Source organism: Canis lupus, chromosome 30 (genome assembly GCF_011100685.1).
Source record: "Canis lupus familiaris isolate Mischka breed German Shepherd chromosome 30, alternate assembly UU_Cfam_GSD_1.0, whole genome shotgun sequence".
Classification (NCBI taxonomy): domain Eukaryota; kingdom Metazoa; phylum Chordata; class Mammalia; order Carnivora; family Canidae; genus Canis; species Canis lupus.
In genome coordinates this window covers 28852090-28872333 of record NC_049251.1, presented here as the reverse complement: position 1 = coordinate 28872333, position 20244 = coordinate 28852090, and the positions used below count along the sequence as shown (strand labels likewise).

The following is a 20244-nucleotide window of genomic DNA, read 5'->3' as shown; positions in this document are numbered from 1 at the left end:
CTCCGTTTCGGATGTTTGGCCCTAGGGGGGAGGTTGAGGCTTGTCCGCATCCCTGTGACCAGGCATCCACCGCTCAGCTTCACCCAGGCTGCATGTCCTGGGAGAAAGTCAGCTTTCACCCAGAAGCCTGGGGACAGCCCTCAGGCCACCACAACTTCCCTGATCCACATCTTTCTGTCCCCTTGCCCCCTTCCTCAGCTCTCACAGGCTCTGTTGTCTCTCCCCAGAGTCTCTTTCCCATTCTTGTAGTATTAGGTCGCTTAAGCAGACGTTTCCTGTGTAGCTCCATGTGCAGTGGATCTGTCACTTTCGATCTCTGTGGCCTTGGGCAGATACTTAACCTCTGGGCCTGTTTTCCTCATCAGGAGAATAAGAATCACTAACTTCCAGCCGCGGGATATGTTTTGTGGGTCACATAAGCTACCGTGTACAGACTTCCCAGCGCTGCTCTGGTGCATAATAGGTGGTTGATTAGTGCATGTTAATTCCAACAGTGCTTCCCAACTGTTGTCTCCTCTCTGTACACCTGGTGCGTGCTATTTCTAGGGTACACTGGGTAAGAATCAGAGCCAGAGGCGACATGGAGGCTCTGGTGTGTCATACCCGGTCTCTGACTCTTCCAACAGCCCATCGACCCGAGCTCTGTACGGTGTGGTGGACCCCCCTGAGCTGCAGCGGAGGGTCTCCATCCTGGCTGTGCGTTAGACCTTTTAATACCTACCACTGCCCAGGCCCACTGCAGATATATTACATCGGAATTGCTAGGGATGGAATCTGGGCATCAGTATTTTTTAATCAGTTTTTTAAAAAAGATTTATGTATTTATTTTTATAAAGAGAGCAGGAGTGGAGGGAGGAGCAGAGAGAGAAGGGAGAGAGAGTCCTCAAGCAGACTCTGTGCTGAGCACGGAGTCCAATGTAGGCCTTGATCCCAGGACCCTGATCATGACCTGAGCCGAAATCAAGAGTCAGACATTTAACTGACTGAGCCATCCAGGTACACCTGGGCATCAGCATTTTTTAAAAGCCCCAGAGGAATTGGATGCACAGAAAGAATTTGATGCATTGCTTGATGGTTCCAAATTCTGTGTTGGCTCTTGAAACCTTGATTTTTTTTCAGAACTCTAATTTCCATACTGAAATATTAAGGGATTTCAGTGTGTACAAGGCACATAGTCTTCTTGAAGCTCATTTGAGTGCCACACAGTTTACTAAGTGCCTGCTCCATGGTGGGCACCGGGCCAGGCACTCAGGATGCTGACATGAAGGATGTCTGCCCTGCTTGCCTGGAGTTCCCTGTGTCAGGGGGAGACCCCACACAGCTAAGTCTCACACAGTGGGACCAAGGTTATGCTGGATATATGAACACACCTTCCTGGGAGAGGCACTGGTTTGCTGGGCTGAGGAAGATTTGACGAGAGAGAGATTGATGTTAATCTGAATTGGGCTGTACAGAATGAGATTAATTCTCCAGGTAAAAAGGGAGGGAAGGACTGTCTGATGAGGAGGGAAACGGTGAGCCGATTAAGTGTGGTGAAATGTGCTGTGGAAGTGGTAGGGACTAACTTGTGATGTCTTGCTCAGGAGTTTAGAGGTGACCCTATAGAAAATGGAAGCCATAGAAGGTTCTTTGTGTTCAAAGACAAAAATAATGGCCACCCATTCCAGAGCTCTTAGCCTGGGCAAGATTTCATAGAGCATTGAAAATGTATTTATTCTTTGTGACAATCTTGTGAGGTGGAGACTTTTATTTTCTTCATTTTATAGAGAAGGAAACAACAGCTCAGAGGTTGAGTAACTTACCTAGGTTTGCACAGCTTTTGAGTAGCAGAGCTGGTATTCAAATACAGGACTAAACTATAAAAATTTCCCAGTGTGCCATACTGCCACTATGCTAAGAAAGTGGCAGTGGGGTTGGAGATGAATGTCAAGAGATTTAGTAAATAAAACCAACAAGAGTTTTGGGCCGGTTAGATGTGATGAGGGAATGGATGGAAGAGTCAGAGGCAGCCCCTTTGTTCTAGCTTGGGTGCATTTGTGAAGTGACATCATTAATCAAGGCAAGGAGCTTATAGAGGGAGGTTAGGGCACAGTGTCAATGGCACATATAGGGACACATGTCCCATCAGCTGGAATATGAGTCAGAAAACAGTAGATTTGGGAGTCATTATTTGAATACATATTCTTGACAAACCCTGCGGGGGAACCTCACATCCCCTTCCAGGCCCTAATGGCCCATCTATTTCCACACCTCTCAGGCTCAAACTGCTCCCTTAATCTAGAAGACCTTTCATCTCCTCTGACTGCTGACAACTTTTTCATTCTTCAAGACGCAACTGATACAAATGTCAGCTCTCCCATGGAGAGCACTGGGTCTCCCCACCGTCATGTGTTCCCCCAGTCCTTTGTCTGGTCATCCATTATATTCTGCTTGGGATTATGAAGAACCATGTCTCTGTGTTTCCACCTGTCCTCTGTCAAGTCCCTTGAAGACAGTTTCTCCCTATCAGGTACTTAGTAGGAGTTCCACAAAGTAGATTGAATTGGACTCAGTTAGTAGAAAAGGCTGCTGACTGGCTGCCCAGAGGGGGCAGAGGGTGTTGCTGGGAGCCTCCCATCCCCCATGCAACAGTATGAATCAGGGTTCCCTGACTCCATCACCCCCAACTCCATCTACTTTCCTATAGTCACATGTTCCCTCTCTGTGTGCTCAGCCTAAGTGGAGCATCCCCTTTCCTGGGAGACACGAAGCAGGAAACGCTAGCAAATATCACAGCAGTGAGTTACGACTTTGATGAAGAATTCTTCAGCCAGACCAGTGAGCTGGCCAAGGACTTTATTCGGAAGCTTCTGGTTAAAGAGACTCGGTAAGATGACAGAGAAAGGCATGGGCCTCTGAGGTACTGACCTTCTCCTGTTCCCTCTACCAACAGACGTATCAGTCTGTCCCTACTTTGCCATGCACTGCCATCTGCACCATTGTGGTCTAATCTGGGCAGGTGCTGAGATGTGTGGATTAGCTGAGACTTGGCATTTGTCTTGTTTGCTCAAGTCTTTCTGCTTTCTTTCCTGCCAACATATAAATAACTGTGTGTATGTGTGTGTGTGCACTTGTGCGCATGCTTGGAAGTCAGCCTGGGTTTCTCTAGGGCACATTATCTTTTCCAGCCTGTCCCAAAGGCATCCAGAACTAGGATTTGAAGAGGAAAGTGGCAGAGTTTATCAAACCAATTCAGGTGGGGGGGTTGGGGAGAGGTGGACTCAGAGGTGTCAAGCAAGTGGAAGAATAGGACACATGCTAATCCTACCCCTTCCTCAGGCCCATGGTGAGCCCCATAGCTATAAAGTCAAAGCAGGAGATTTTAAGCAGGGAATTGTAAGGTGCTGGGTGCCCAGAGCATGGACTAGATGGAACAGGAATGAGATCCACAGATTCTAGAAGGCCATATCCTCTTGATCCCACAGACTTCAGAGAAAGCCAAAGTAGGGTCCTCTAAAGTATAGGGACCTGGCTTCCCCATCTAAGGGCAGTGCTAAGTCAGATCTGTACTGGAGCAGGGACAGGTAGAGAAGTGATCTGGGAAGCAAAAGAAAAACACAGACCAAAGGTTTAGTTGTGGAGAGCTAAAGCTCACAAGAGCACTTAGGACTCTCGTAGAGTATAGCACAAGGCCCTTCAACGTTGGTACCAAAGATGAGGGTTTATGTGATGTCACTCTGCCTGGACCACTTTCCCTGGAGTGCAGGCAGTTCAGTCAGTTCCCATCCATTTCTGCATCCCCCATTGTTCTGGTGTGATGGCAGTGGTCAAAGAATGCCAAAATGCAGGTCTGACAAGAGTAAGAATGGGGACTGTTGTTCTCAGCTTCTGTCCTCATGGATCATCACTGTTTTCTGATCCTCGTTGCAGGAAACGGCTCACAATCCAAGAGGCTCTCAGACACCCCTGGATCACGGTAAGGGCATGGTGTTGAGTGCCAGTGAGTAAGCACATCCCTGATCTGTCGCCAGGGCTGTGTGCAGCAGGCAGATGCAGAGGGCCCATGGAGAGGCCTTTGCTAGAAATACCCACTCTTGGGCACAGATGAAAGCCAGGCAGGGATGCTAAGTGCCAAGTGGTCTGGGTTTGTTCAAAGAGGTTTATAGGTTTAAGATTATATTTCATGGGCTCAGGTGAATTATGAAATGAAACCCTCACAAACCTCCATTGAAGTCCTTTATCTTTGGGGCCATCTTACAAAGTATACTTTGTCAGAGGACATGTCACTCTCATTCTCAAAGCAGAAATCAACTCCTGAGTTGTAGAGAGAAAGCAATGACAATTAAAAACCTCAACTCTGTAACCAAGGCTCCTTCTTTCTGACTTTTGGGGCTCTGAGAAAGGATGACACTGTCCAGTCAGCTAGCTTCCTCAGGTACCTTGAGACCTCAGGGAACAGGGTTTGGAGATGGAAGCCTCTTTCCTCAGGGCAATGCTGTTCCCTCTGGGGAGGTAGAGGCACAAAGCTGAACTCTCTGCCTAACTTGCTTTGTAATTGGGCTTCCAGCTGCTGCTTTGGGAAGGGTCTTGCTGTCTAGTCACAACTTAGAAGCACTTTGGCCAGGGATGTCTTACTGACTCTTTGGGGCTGGGAGTTCAAGCTTTCAAGCCCCACATAGGGCACAGGGATTACTTGAAGAAAACAAAACAGAACAAAACACTTTGGTGGGATAGAAACCAGGAGATGGGGATTCTGGCCCTACTTCTGCTGACTAATGAGATGTGTACTCCCCAGGCATCACCAGATTTCCCATGCACCTGGATCATTAAAGAAGAGGGCTGGCTAGGGTGATCTGAGTATGCAGATGAGCAAGGGTAGGGCTTATGAAGGATGGAGAGCCAGGAGGGCTGGAATGCTTTGGAAAAGGTCAGGTTCATCTGCTCGTTAAAGGATGGGGAAGGCCAAGGGCCCCCTAGGTTTGGAGCAGGCCCAGATCACAGAGCTAGGGAGCTAGGGAGGCTCTTGGGCTTACTGTGCTGAGTTGCCGAGACCCAGGATGCCAACTAGCCCTAAAGGAGAGAAGCCCCTCAGCCTCCTTCTGTCAGCCATGGCCTTGCCTGCTCCTGCCTTTGAGTGGATGCCTGCAGAGTCCTGGCTATGGCCTGCTTGCCTGTGTGAGCCCCCTAAATGCTATGCATGTGGAGACCTCTAATGGCCATGGACCCTGCCCCCCTACCCTTAAGTGAGCATGCAGGCAACACCCCTGTACTCTTTGATCTTTTTCATCATCTGTGGAAATGTTCATCCCATCATGGTCCTCCCCATGGCCTGATGCATGCAGTGAATGCCTAAGAGGCTGCTTATGTGCCTTCTGACTGCACTTCGAACTGCCCTTTGGATCAGAACTCAGCTTAATCCTGGCTGTTCTATCTAAATACCCACCAGTCCAAAGGAGAAGTCAGAGCCCCAGAACAGCAGAAGACAGAGCCTGCCCAGCTGAAGACCAAGCGCCTGAGAGAATACACCCTCAAATGCCACTCAAGCATGCCCCCCAATAACACCTACGTCAACTTTGAACGTTTTGCCCGTGTAGTAGAGGATGTAGCTCGGGTAGACCAGGGATGCCGTGCCCTGGCAGGGACCCATGACACCATCCAGGATGACGTGGAGACCCTGATCTCCATATACAATGAGAAAGAAGCGTGGTACCGAGAAGAGAATGAGAGCGCCCGGCATGACCTATCTCAGCTCAAGTATGAATTCCGCAAAGTGGAGTCCTTGAAGAAGGTCCTGCGAGAAGATATCCAGGCCACAGGGTCCAGCCTCGGAAGCATGGGCAGGAAATTGGAGCATCTGCAGGCACAGTTTGAAGCTTTAAGGCAGGAGCTCTCAGCAGACCTACAGTGGATCCAGGAACTGGTGGGCAGCTTCCAGCAGGAGAGTAGGAACACAGATGGCCTAGGCTCTGTGTTCCACAGGGATGCCAGGGAGTCCCTGGTGGAGCTGCTCGACACATCATCCAGCAAGGAAGTCTTGGCCGGCTTGAAGCTCTGAGTACCAGAATCCAGTCAGTACTGCATCCTGGATGATTTGCAGAAGCATGATTCTAAGTGCCCTGCCTGGGCATCAGCTAGAATTATCCTGCAGGGTCTATATCTGTAGCAGAATCCAGAATCAGGAAGGTGCTAGCTACTTATTCATTCTGCACCTCCTCTCACCAACCTGGTTTTCTGGGAGGCTGACTGGCAGGGTAGCCAGGCTGTTAAAACAATTGCAAATGAATACCCTTCCTCTTACCCTTCTCCAGAGGGAGGATGGCTGGCCCGGGGGAGATGCTCAATAATTGATTCATGATAATGGGTTTGTTCACATCTCACTTCCCACCTCTATGCCTTATGGGATGCAGATCTTGGGTAATCTTTGAGTTAACTAGGGATGACAATAAGCCAGTGTGGTGCTTTCCTGCTACAGAAGGAGGATTTAAAAATGCATGGAGAAAATATTATCTTTCATTTGCACTCATGTCTTCCGTCTTTAAAAGAACTCTGTGAGCTGGAAGGTGGGTGGTATTATTATTGTTACTATTATTTCCATGTAACTGTTGAGGAAATTGACGCAGAGCTGAAAAATGACTTACTCAAGTCTTTGGTCGCTGGCTGAAACAGAAAGGCAAGAAGCCCGAGCCTCAGATGAGGTCTATGGGAAGAAATATTGAGACTTTGCTCTAAATATCCACCTTCACATTAAAGTTCAGCTCCAGAGGTAAAGTTAGCAACTTCACGTAGTTCTGTGTTCTGCCAAGTATTGGTAGAATGCCTCATACCTTTAGACGATTGTCCTGAGAAGTGGGTCCTGAGGGGGTGCCGTTCACTGTTCTCTCCAGCCCTGTCTCCATGTGAAGATCAGCCTACAGGCAGGAGGCAAGGGGCAGCATCTTCCCCTTCCCCCCTTTCTGGCTAAAGGCCCCAACCTTGTGTTAGAAATGAAGACCAAAAGGAACTCGATAAGAAGGTCCCTTTTCTTATGAACCTAGGGCATTGGGCCCTGAAAGTTGAGAAACTACATGAGAGCTTAAAATTGGGAAGCACAGGCTCAGTGGTCCCCTCTTGACACCTCCCTAAGGACTGCATGAGGTCATGTCCCTGGAGGGGCCAGTCAGCCAGCTCATATGGGCAAAGCGTGGTGGAGTGTGGGCCTGGCACTGTGCTAGAAGCTTGGAGGTGGGGAACCAGATTGTATCATTTCAAAGTGACTTCACAGACTCACATAACACCCTTGTCAGATAGGCAGGGTGTGTGTTATTCCCAATCTGGAGATGAGGAAATGGAGAGGATGTGATTTGCCCAAAGCCACAGTAGTGGGAAAAGTGAAAGTCTTCTGATGATACGTCTGTTGCTCTTTCTGCTTCCTCTAACTGCCCCCCGGCTCTCTGCTTAGAGGGCAGTGATACTCAGAGTCAGCCATCCATCTATTGACAAATAATTTTTGAGCGCCTGCCAACTGCCAGGTGCTCAGGTTGACACTGGGGATACAGTGTTGAGTGAAAACAGGCACATTTCCTGCCTTCATGGAGTTCATAGTCAGGTAAAGAATTCCAACATTAGTCAAGAACATTCTATAAGTATAGAACTGCAGGTGGATCACATGCTAAGAAAGAGAAGTGTGTAGTACTGCACTAGCAGCCATGCGCATTTGATCTAATCAGGGAAGGCCTCCCTGAGGTGGTGATGCTGGAGGTGAGGTCAGCTGAGCAAATCAAGGAGAAAGAAGTGTTCCTGACAGAGTTGTCATGCCAGGGCTCTGTGGTAGATGGGGCATGGAAGCTGAAACTACATGGACGGAAAGAATGCTAGAAGGGAGAGGATAAGGTGTGTGTATGGTGTAGATGTGGCTGGAGAGGAAGCATGCCTAGTGGTACTTTGCCATATTAAAGAGCTTTTATCCCAAGAGTCATGGGGAGCCATGATGAGTGCCAAACTGGTTAACGGCCTGAGGTCCTGGGTGGTGTGGGGTGGGGGAATGGCCAGGGAGCAGCACAGATGGCAAATGGTTTAAGACAAGACATGAGATTTTGCCCCCATGCAACCATTTCTTCAGAGTCCTGTCTGCCTCTTTTTCCATGATCATGCTAGATCATTCCAAATATTATATATAATATTTGTGACAGAAACTTTTTCCATCAGATGTAAGAAACCATATTTTCATCAGACATAAGATGCATTGTTATTTTATGTACCAAAAATAAGAAAGAAAACAGCCAAGTGCCATAGGAGACTGCCTCCCCTCCCCCCAAAGCTGGGACACTCTCACTGAGATGGCAAATGAGAAATCAAGCCGTCATGCAAAAGGAGAAAGCAAGGAAACATGAGTGTTTCATCCTTAATGCTAGACGGAGGGGTGAAAACTCATGCAGGGTTGCTTTCTGAATTTGCACAATCAGTGGGATCCAAGAGAACCTGAGGCAGAGAATCTAACATCACACAGTCTGAGGTTGAGTGCCTCCCAATGTCTAATAGAAGCAGTGTGGCCATCTCCTGGGACACCCACCTTCTCTTCAAACCGACAATAATGATATGATGCCATTAATTAGGTAAGTCCTGATTTCAGAGATCCAAAAATGTGCATTTGGAGTCAGTGGAAGATAGCAAAGCCCTGTCTCCTGTGCCCTGCCTGGGAGACTGGGTACAAGACTCTCCAAGAACTTACTTGTCCTGTCGTGAGATGTGATGTACTCATCTGGCTTAAGACACTGCAAGTATCAAAGGTCCCTCTCGCCATGTCAGTAGATCTTTACCTCATTTAGCCAGATTTCCTAAGGAAAGGAAGCCCCCAGTTGAGTGACTCCTGGTTAGACTTTCTTGTGAAGGTTGAAATAAAATGCATTAAAGGAGTAAGAGGTTGATGATGATTTGAATTAAGGAGACTGGGAACAGGGAGGGAAAAGCAGTTAGTTTAGAATTGTGGCATCAGCCACTCATTGTTCGTGTGGGGAGCTACTGAGAGGGGAGCCACCAGACACCCTTGTTTTACAGCATTTGACAGGACAAGACCTGTCTGAAGTCACCCCACTGGTCATCCCCAGAGTTGGGGTTAGAACCGTAAGTGGTTTTCCTCACAGTCATGGAATCATCCTCTCTGTGTTCATGTCTGATCATGGATAACTATTGATTACTGAGATGTTTTATGAGCAGACCCTTTTCTGTACCTAAGAACTTCTGAGCACAAATTGAAATGAACTGACAAATGCCCCCCCCCCCCCCCAGTCTTTCAAGGAAATTAGAGGAGACTGTGACCTTCCTTTGTTACCTGGCTGGTCCAACTCCTATCACCCTTTGGCATGAGAACCTGATGCCAAAGGGGAGAGCCCCAGGAGGCCCATGGAATGCCCCGCCGGAGGATTTGTCGGATTCCCCGCCATGTGCCCATAGCTGGCATTTTATTTTTTAAAGATTTTGTTTATTCATGACAGACGCAGAGAGAGAGAGAGGCAGAGACACAGGCAGAGGGAGAAGCAGGCTCCATGCAGGGAGCCCGACGTGGGACTCGATCCCGGGTCCCCGGGATCACACCCTGGGCTGAAGGCAGAGCCAGACCACTAGGCTGCCCATAGCTGGAATTTTAACAGTGGAGTCAAGGGCGGGGCAGGGCTGACAGTGGCCGGATGGGGTGTTGGGAGGGGACTGTTTCACTAGTACCTAGAAGGGGGAAGGTCTGGTGGGGCCGGGGGGGGGGGCTGCTCGGCCATATTAGCCATAAAGAAGAGTTTTCATTCACCAGGCAGTGAGAGGTTGGCCTCTGTGCTCTGTGCAAATGCCACCCTGGGCTGTTGGGGAGAGGAGGCTCAGTGTTGTCACATCTTCCCAGTTACAGATTCCCCAGGAAGCTGGAGAGTGGGCACCTGGGGAAGGCAGCAGCCTGTCCCCGCTCTGATGCAGATGCACATGGTACATGATAGCTCAGCTTTGCGTTGGGAAAGGTGATTCTCCGGCAGGCAGGAGGCTGCCAGTGAGGGCGCGGGGCAGTGATAATGACAGGAGAAGCCGGTCTCCCCCTCCAGCCCTCTCCCCGCACCGCCCACCCTCCCCCTCAGGTGATTATGGAGATGGCCGCTTCCCACCTCACTGTGACACGCAGCACAGTGGGCCCGTGTGGGAGGTGGCTGCATGCCCCCGGCTACCAGCCCTCACTGTCAGCCTCTGTAAATGTCTGTGGAACTGAATGGCCTCTTCTCCTTTGTCTGTGAAACTCTTGGCCTGTGGAGAAGATTCTTTGCCCTGTAGAGGAGACCCAGCAGCGGGCATATTTTGAGGAGCCGAAGGGACCAGTTCATTTGGACAAACACTGATTGTGCTCTGGCTCTGGAGGGAGGTGACAGAGAAGGACAAGACAATCCTTGAATAAAAGACTCAGTGTCTGGGACAGATGGGGAGCCCCCCCCCCCCAACTGGGAGTTGGGAAAGGCCATGCTGAGTGAAAAAGTAGAGGTACCCAATATTCCAGAAAACAGGAGAGAGATGAATTTGGACTGAGAAAGGGTAAGAGGGGCGGCAGGGGGCAGAAACATTTTCAGGGTGAGTCCCGCTTCCAACACCTCCTTCCCAACCTGTAGCCTATGGAGAAGGTGCGGTGTGGAACTTGGAGGAGTGGGGATGAGCCCAGATTGGGGTCAGGACCCTGGAACCTGTTGAATGGAGATTAAAGAGGAGATTTAGAGATTTAACAGGAGGGGAGTTTTTGTTTTGAACTTTGTGATATGGGAAATCTTCACACAAGTATCCAAAATGGTAGAGTGAATTCCACATACTATTTCCCAGCTTCAAGAGTGAGCAAGTCACGGCCAGTGCTCTTCCATTCAAATGCACCACTGCTTTTCTGGAGTATTTTAAAGCAAACTTTAACCTATTTATTTTTATTTATTTATTTATTTATTTATTTTACTTTAACCTATTTAACTCATACATTCTTCGGCATTAATTACTAAGCACCTTCTCTTTCCTGTGACTACTGTCATTATCACACCTGACAAAACCAAGAATAATTCCTTAATATCATGTGGATACATAGTCCATACTCCCCCATCCCCACTTTTCCCAAGGATGTCCTGTGGTTGGTGTGTTCAAATCAGGATCTAAACATTTGGTTGTTTGGCAACCTGGCATTTGGTTGTTAACATCTCTCAGGTCCCCCGTCTCCTGTAACCATACCGGAGGGAGAGCTCTTGAGGCATTTCCTGGGGACCGAAAAATTGCTCAGAAGACTGAAGGTCCTGGGAAGAGGATTAAAAGTGCTGAGAGACCTAGCTCAAAAAAGTGAGACCACAAAAAAAAAAAAAAAAAAAAAAAAAAGAAAGAAAAAGAAAAAGAAAAAGAAAAAAAGAAAAAAAAATGAGACCAGGTCAGGCAAGGAAAGGGGCATTCCCACTTCTTTCCATTAGCTTCTAGAAGAATCTATGTACAGGACAACCTGTATGCAGTCTTGCCACAGTTCTCCCCACCCTTCTTTTTTTCTTTTTGTGATAGTCACACAGAGAGAGAGAGAGAGGCAGAGACACAGGCAGACGGAGAAACAGGCTCCATGCACCGGGAACCTGACGTGGGATTCGATCCTGGGTCTCCAGGATCGCACCCTGGGCCAAAGGCAGGCGCCAAACCACTGCGCCACCCAGGGATCCCTCCCCACCCTTTTATAAGGAGGGAGACACTCAGGGCCCCATAAGTCTCTTGTGCTCCTTCCCTGGGAAGACTGGGAGATGAGGCCCCAGGGCCCAGGCTCCAGCCAGCAAAACGGAGGATTGGAGATGCCACCTACAGAGAGACTCAATTAATGGAGATTAGTGGAGTTGGAGACATTCGGACCTAGGCTGGAGAGGGCAGTGGGTACTCAGGTGTCCCTGACTCTCAGTGGAGGATGGGGCTGGAGAAGTGGCACAGATGGAAGTTTGGAAAGTTGCAATCTGTTTGCAGTTTCTGGGGGAGGCCGGGTAGTGAGAGAAAATCAGAGTGCCTCTTCTGGAAAGCCAGAGTTCTCTTTTTGTGCCCAGGGGGCTAGACACTTGCTGTTCTGTCTCCCTGCTCTGTGGACGACGGTGCTGACCTAGCACACCCTGCTGGACTTTTTCAAAGCCATTTGAATCTCCATAAACAAAACTAGACTTCAGCCACAGCCTTCTGTCTTCTTGCCTTCCCTCCTGACATTTTTCCAAGATGCTAAACGTGCTCCTAGGAGCCTTGTTTGTAATTGCGCTTACTCTCTGGCCAAGGGACCATAAGCCAGAAGGTGGGTACTATCTGTTCACAGAGAGGGGAGGGCCAGGAGAAGGCAGGGCACAGCCCCATCCCCCGGACACCCCTATTTAATCAAAAGTCTTGGTGCCACATTCCTTCTGGGAACAGATTTCACTGCAGAATTTATAGGTCTCTGACTTTCAAGAATTGCATGGTAGTGTCGGCATGTGGTGAACCTCTTAGCAACCAAGGAGACCCATTGATTAGGAAAGGCCAGCCTGACAGATTTATGCCTGGGTGGCCTCCTTCTCAGTTTATGCTGAGAGTTCATGCTCTTCTGTGTAGCACATAGACAGAGCCCTAGAAGCAATTGCATCACCTCCCATTAATGGCCCCTGGGAATGGCTCTCCCTCGTATTTTAGCTGGGCTCTCTGCTCCGTGGCTGGTAGTGCTGGACCAGTTGGAAGGTAGGATTCTTACTAATGGGATGCCCCTAATTTCATGTTGACCTTCCAGCCATGGGGTTCAACATCTCTTTTCTGGCAAGAGCGCCAATCAGTAAGTGAATAAAAAGAGGCCCCTTCCCTCCCAAGTCTACTGATCCCACTTCATCAGACTTTTCCAAGTACAGTGCAAACATCCCCTACAAGGGTTAGGCTCAAAAGTGAATGCAGACATTAGTGAAGTTAGAGGTAGAAATATTCTGTGGGCTGGGGAGGGAGGAAATCACCCTGGGAGGTGCAGGGGAGGGTGCAGAGTACCAAAAAAACAAATAAATACAGAATAAAATGTCAAGTAGTAACACATGCTAGGAGGAAGTAGGGTGCAGGCCCAGTGAATTGTATGGGGCAATTGGGGTGCTATTTTATATAGAGTCATCAGGGAAGGCCTCCCTGAGGAGGTTACATTTGAGCAAAGACTGAACAAAGTGACGAAGTGAATATATGAAGGAGCAAGGACAAAGACCCTGAGATTTTGGGTTCCTGGGCCAGAAAGCAGACTATGTGATGGGAACCACAGTGACAGGAGAGACGGAGGAAATTGGGTTAGAGAAGGATCCAGATAGTACAGGCCTTGGGGGTCTTGGTGAGCTTGTTGGGTTCCATCAGTAGTGCCAGGAAGCTGTTGGAAGGCTGATACCAAGAAAAGTCAAGCTATGTGCTCTTTGTGTCTCCCCTCGACTGAGACCTAGACCTGGGGCTGAGCTTGCAGGTGCAGCAGAGAAGGTAAGAGGCAGTTAAGGAAAGAGCTGGGGGAGCTTAGCCTGATGGTCCCCTCAGCAACCTCACCCTCTTCTCTTCCCTTTCTGTCTTACTTCTCCCCTCACGCCCCCTCATTCTTTGGCCCAAAGAGTGTTTTAGTTTGAGAGGGTGAACAGCCCCTGGCTCTCTCATCCCCCCTCCATGTCAGGGGTGTGCGTACTTTCCAACCTGCTCCCTGCCCCCCCCCCCCCCCCCCCACAGAGCTCTGTTGACTCCCAGGCAGAGCTGCAGGGAGTCACAGTGTCATGGCTGCTGATCCAGGTGCCTGGGCCTCTCACTGGCAAGAGTGAGCAGGTCCTGGGTCCTAGGAATTCATGCCAGGGTGTCTCTTCAGCAACTCGAGGAAACTAACTATGCAACTATTACGCACCCACTGGTGTATGCTCTGGGTAGGGAGGAGGTAGGGCAGAGAACATTGACAAAACCATGAAGAAAATTCCTTCTGTTCCCTCAAGTAGTTTTTCACTAGTGCTAAGGTTGGTGAGAAAAACTGAGAGAGCTCACCTGTGTTTCAGTCATGGCAGGGAGGGAGACATTGCTTTTCAGAAGCTGCCTTGGAGGTCACGCTTGAACCGGGCTTTGAAACACGCAGAGGCCTTCCCAGAGCACGGGGCGTTGGGTGGACATGGAAAGTGTGCCTCCCGCCAGAAGATTTTAAGTCTTGAGCAGTGTGGGCCAGCCCCATGCACTGGTTTCCCTGGTGCCCAGTGCCATGATGAAAAATAGACAAGACAGGAGGAGTGTGCACCAAGCGTGGATGGGAGACAAGACAAGCACTCAGGAACCCACGAGCTCTGTCACTCAGCATTCACTGAGGAGCCACGTGAGGCATTGCTGTGAGGAGGCTGTCAGAGCAGAGAGAAAAATCGAGCTGGATAAGACCATATGGATTCTCCTGGGCGGCTCATTTCCTTGAGATCACAGAGGTCTCTGAGAATGGATGAAATCTATCAACTCTCCTTGGAAGAAATGTGTATCTATACACACCCATTGAATTAAATTTTTTTATTGAGATGTTATTCACATGCCATAAAAGTGACCATTTAAAAGAATATAATTCAGTAGTCTTTAGTATTCTCCCAAGGTTGTACAACAATCACCACCCTCTAACTCCAGGACACTTTTGTCACTCTAAAAAGAAACCTCCTACCCTCTCAAAGTCATCTTCCACCCTCCCGTCTCTCCAGCCCTGGCAAATACCAGTCTAATTTCTGTCCCTATCAATTTGCCTGTTCTGGGCATTTTATGTAAATAGAATCATACAACATGTGGCCTTTTGTGTCTGGCTTCCTTGACTCAATATAATATTTTCAAGGTTCATCCACATCGTAGCACACGTTGGTACAGTGGACCCGTGAACAACCTAGGTTTGAACTGCATATGTGGATGTATGTGGATTTTTTTTATATGTAGAATATTTTTTTACAAATACAGAACAGCACTGTAAATGTATTTTCTCATCCTTACAATTTTTGTAACACTTCCTTTTCTCTAGCTTACTTTATTGTAAGAATACAGTATGTAAAACAGTTAACATGCAAAATATGTGTCAATCAACTGTGAATATTATCAGTAAGTCTTCTGATCGACAATAGGCTATTAGTAGTTAAGTTTTTGGGAAGTCAAAAGTTTTGGCTGTGTAGGGGTTCAGTGCCCTAACCCCTGCATCGTTCAAGGGTCAATTGTATTATGAATAATATTTCTGAATTATATTCCATTGTATGGAATTCTATTTATTCACTTATCAGGCAATATACTTTTCAGCTGTTTCTATTTCTTGGCTATGAGAATAATGCTGCTCGAGCATTCATAGACCAGTTCATACACCAAAATTTGCCAACCATTTCCGGAGGTTCATTGAACCTCTGAAACCCATCTCTTGATCTAGTAAAACCTTGTTTTACAGAAAGGGAGGAATTCAAGAAGCAATGAACCCATCAAATTATTTACATTAAATATGTCCAGTTTTTTATACATCAACTATACCTTAATAAAGCTATTATCCCCATAATACAGATGAGAAAACTGAGGCTTAGAGAAGCCAGGCCAGGCTTGGTGGAGAAGTCAGGCTTTATGCTGAGCTTTGGCTGCCAGGCTGTGAAAAGCAACTTTACATCTAAATTCCTCTTCACTTCATCTGAATCCCCGATTTCCTTCAATTTCCTCTTGAACAGAGTCCTAATGTTCTATTTGCCATCTGTTTTGCTAAGCCCCAGAACCAGCCCAGCACACAGTGGGCGTCCTAGACTGCTGTCCCTGACCCTTCCCCAAAGTGAGCCAGGACTGAAGGCCCCACCTCCATTCTTCCCACGATTCTCCAGCCCAGCCAGAGTGTGTCTGGCTGTAGGCACAGGAGCTCAGGGGAACCAGGGGCATCTTCTCAACAGCTGAGCCATCGGTAACCACTGCCCTCAATGCGATGTCCCTCTGCGTATGCCCTGCCCTCTGAGGAGGTGCCAGATTCGGGCTAAGGACGGCATGCGGTGGGGGGCTTGGGGGGTGGCTGCCGACCCAAGCCCACTGTCAGCCACCACGCTCTGCTTTGTCTCCCAGCCGGTGGACAACCAGCAAGCCCTGGTCCGCAGGGAGTCTGTGGTCAACCTGGAGAATTTCAAGAAGCAGTATGTCCGCAGGCGATGGAAGGTGTGTCGGGGTGGAGGGACGGGGAAGCAGGGGGCCCTGGCGGGTTCCTAGTTCCCTCCAGGGTTGCTGTGCACCTTCTCACCTGGCAGCCCGTTTGCTCTCTCCCCCAGCTCTCCTTCAGCATCGTCTCCCTTGTGTAACCACCTCACCCGCTCCCTGATGAAGAAGGTGCACCTGAGGCCAGATGGGGACCTGGTAGGTACATGCAGTGCTCGCTTCTTGGGCAGCATTCTGGGGTGGCCTGGAGCCCGGGGATGGAGGGGAGCAGGTGGGTCCTAACTATTTCCCGCTGTTCTGCTCGTCCTGTTCTCCTCTGTGCCGTGCGATCAGCAGAGGCTGCTTGTTCAGGGGGACACCTGGGGTGGTGCCAGGAGGGGAGCAGTCCAATGGGGCAGCATGGGCTTCTGGAGGATCCTGAATCCATTCCTGGAGGGCCTTCAGAGGGACCGCTGCTGCCGCTTCACTGCCCCAGTCCCTGAGGACTTGTAGCCTGCCTTGAAGACTCTGAGTAACGAGACCACCACAATCCATCCAAAATGTATTCCTGACAATCCAAAGATCTACTGTAGAATCAGAGCATAATATTCGTTTTTCAGTTTTTCCATTTGCTTTGCTTTCGATTGCCATCAATAACAACAACAATAATAATACTTAGATGATATTTGACTAGCTTGTTAATGTTTATGTACATTTATTTTTTTAAAGATTTTACTTATTTATTCATGAGAAACACCGAGAGAGGCAGAGATATGGACAGAGGGAGAAGCAGGCTCCCTGTGGAAAGCCTGATGTGGGACTCAATCCTAGGACCCTCGGATCACAAGCTGAGCCAAAGGCAGATGCTCAACAACTGAGCCACCCAGGTGTTCCAAAAGTTTTTTTTTTTTTAAGATTTTATTTATTTATTCATGAGAGACCCAGAGAGAGGCAGAGACATAGAGGAAGAAGCAGGCTCTATGCAAGGAGCCCAGTGAAAGACTTGATCCCAGGACCACAGGATCACCCCCTGAGCCAAAGGCAGACACTCAACCACTGAGCCACCCAGGTGCCCCATATATACATTTAAAATGAGGAACTCACACTGGTCAAGAGAGTGGACTCTGGAACCAGATTTTCAGAATTCATATCAGCCACTTGCTAGTTATGTGACCTTGAGGAAATTACTTAACTTCTCTGTGCCAAAATGCTATCATGTATAAAATGGGGTTAACAACAGGTCCTATCTCATAGGGTAGATATGAGGATTAAATGACATATTCTTAGAGCCTGACATTTTAAGTGCTCACTGTGTAATATCAGTTATTATTGTGTAAAATCTCCTTGTAGACTTTAAAATGCAGTGCCAGTGCTTCAGAATGCAGCGTTAGTATTTCGGCTCATAAAGGTGCCCCGGATAGATGCTCCCCGCCACTCATCAAATGTGGTGAGGCCCCAGAAGTGTATGGGATGGCAGAGGTAGGGACAGAAGTGGCTCCTGTTCAAGAAGGGCAGCTACCTGAGACGGATGGGATAGTCAACCCAGAACAATCTCAGGACACCCAGCGCTCGGGCTGCATTCCAGGACCTGGCACAGCTCCTCTCTCGCCCCCACATCCTGGGATCCTCTTTCTTCAGCAGAAGTTCTTGTTGATTCTTGCTCTTGTTTTGAGGATTTATGGCTCCAGAGGCCCAAACCAACTGTGTGGCTTTGGCAAAGCCATGTCCCTTCTCTGACTGCTCTCATCTGCTATTCAAGGGGACTGGACTTTCCCTCTGAAAATCCCTGTTAATGACAGGCAGACTTTCCCCCAGCTTACTTTTTCATTGTTTGGCTCTGACTCATGCTAAAAAAGTTGCTATTCAGCAGAGCCTGAGTTATTTTTATTGTGATAGCCGGGCTTGGTCCAGGATGTATTTGGCAAAAGTTAATCTTGACCTTGGATTTCCAACAGGCTCAGAACAGGGGAAGGAGAGAGAGAGAGAGAAGGCTCTGGGAGGGTACATGGCACATAAGTTGCTCTGATAGAATGGAGGCCGTGGGGAGATAGGACCAGAGAATAATTAGAAAGAATATAAATTTCTTTCTTAATTTTTGTCCTTGTGCAAACATTTAAAATTAGTCCTCTTTTTACTTAAACACTCAGTGCCATCAGCTCAGTGGCTCATTCTACAAGTGGAAAAGGAAAGCTTGGGTCCCAGACATCTATTATATAGTTTTCCTAAAGGGAATTTCCTTTCAATAATAATGATGATATTGTTATTGTTGTTAATAGTAATAATAGGTCCTTTTGTTCAGGCAGCCTTAAAACTGAACATCCAAAAACAGATTTTTTATGACACACAGGAGTCTTTCTGAATTAGTACCTTTTTAAATAAATTTTAATAGTGTGATTAGACTGATGTGGTTTGAATAAAAAAGGGCCTATGAAAAAAAAATAATTAAAAAAAAAAAAAAAAAGGGCCTATGACCTCCCTGACAGCTGCCTTGACCCTGGTTTAGCCATGGAATGCACTTTACTCTTCCTTTTTCATAAAGATGGAGCACACGAGCCATGTCCCTGGAAAACTGACAAGGCTTGCCAGAGATACAGCCTAAGCCAGTCAGAGCAGAGGGGGTGTGGCACAGTGGCCGTCAGAGCCTGGGGAGGACCCTGTGGCTCACCCCTGTCTTCCATTCTCTCTCTAGGCTGAGTTCAGGAGACCTGTCAACCCAGAGAGCACTTATCTAAGTGGTCTTGGTTATGTGACAGCTACAAAGAACACCACCTGTCATCTTCACTATTATTACAATTTGGTTTCTCCCGGGGTCTGGTTTCTCCTAGATGCACTGCCTACTTTCCTTCCTCCTGGGAAAGAGGCCTCAAGGCAGTTGGTCTGGCCCCATTTTGGGTCCCTTCCCACCCCCACCCAATCCACTCCCAGATTCTGGACAGAACAACACGCTTTGCCTCAACATCCACCTCCCTGGCTTTTTTTCTGTTGTTTTAAAGATTTTATTTATTTATTCATGAGTGACACAGAGAGAGAGGCAGAGACACAGGCAGAAGGAGAAGCAGGCTCCCTGAGGGGAGCCTGATGCAGGACTCCATCCCAGGACTCCAGGATCATGCCCTGAGCTGAAGGCAGACTCTCAACCACTGAGCCACCCAGGCATCTCTCCACCCCCCTGGCTTGCAGGCCCCTGACCCAGGCGTATCAGCCAGGCTGCCCAGCACAACCCCATCCCTGGCTACTCATGACCCTCTTGCCCTGGGCCTCTTTTTCCTTTTTTTTTTTTTCCAGAGGAATTGTGAGAGTGACACAGAGGAGGACATTGCCAAGAGGAAAGCTCTCCACTCCCGGAGGAGGAGCAGTACCTCCTAGTGGGCCTGGATCTCTCTGTGAAGACTCCAGGTCCCCACTCATCACCAGCACCCAGGCATTTCTGCATCCCTGAACACTTTGCAAGACAGATGGGCCTGTAGGATTCAGAAGAATTTACAGAGGAGCAAAGAGCCCCCGGGAGCTCTGGTCATCTCCTATGGAGGAGGCCTCTACCTTCCCAAAGCTCTTATTCTCCATAAAACGGGCTTTCACCTGTCTGCCAACCTCAGAACCTGCAGTGGAGGTGCGGACTTGAGAAAACAATGTAAATGAACATTATCATCATGGGGGAAGGCCAGACTTGGGCAGGTTACCTCACAGGATGAGGGAGTTCGGACCTAGCGTGGTCAAAGACAGAAGCCTCCCATGTGGGAACAAGAAGAATGAATGAAGTGAATCTTAGAATGTGAGGGATCAATTCTGTGACCTCCCAGAACTCACATGCAGTCTGCATGTTGGGCTGACCAACACAGTAGACCTTCTAAAAGCAGCTCACTGTATTGTAATTTTTTTTTCATTTTTTATTAAACTTCTGATTTACCTGATGTGTGGCTTCTTTTAGGGTTATCCCCATCTGGTTTTCTTTAGCTCGGGTGCCTTTGACTCAGGAGGAGCACCCAGGGTTGGGGTGCTGAGTGGACAGGGCCTCAGAAGGTCACAGTGAACCATCCCCTCTGGACTTTAGGGTACCTGCATTCTAGGTCCTTCCCTAAGGGTTTTCAGCCCCTTCACATCAGCACAGATGTGGTATTAAATGCCTGTGCCCCCTCCACTACTACTACCCTCACCATT

The 20244-nt window shown here is 48.4% G+C and overlaps 1 protein-coding gene across 1 annotated transcript in view; it reads left to right on the top strand.

Moving 5' to 3' along the window:
• Nucleotides 1-19997, top strand: part of DAPK2 (death associated protein kinase 2) — a 124222-nt gene extending 104225 nt beyond the window's left edge. Inside the window, 6 exon segments of the mRNA XM_038580648.1 lie at nt 2714-2866; nt 3910-3955; nt 16021-16110; nt 16221-16241; nt 16243-16305; nt 19372-19997. Of these exon segments, the coding sequence (XP_038436576.1) occupies nt 2714-2866; nt 3910-3955; nt 16021-16110; nt 16221-16241; nt 16243-16305; nt 19372-19452 (454 nt within the window). The 3' untranslated portion in view covers nt 19453-19997.
• Nucleotides 19998-20244: the final 247 nt, after the last annotated feature.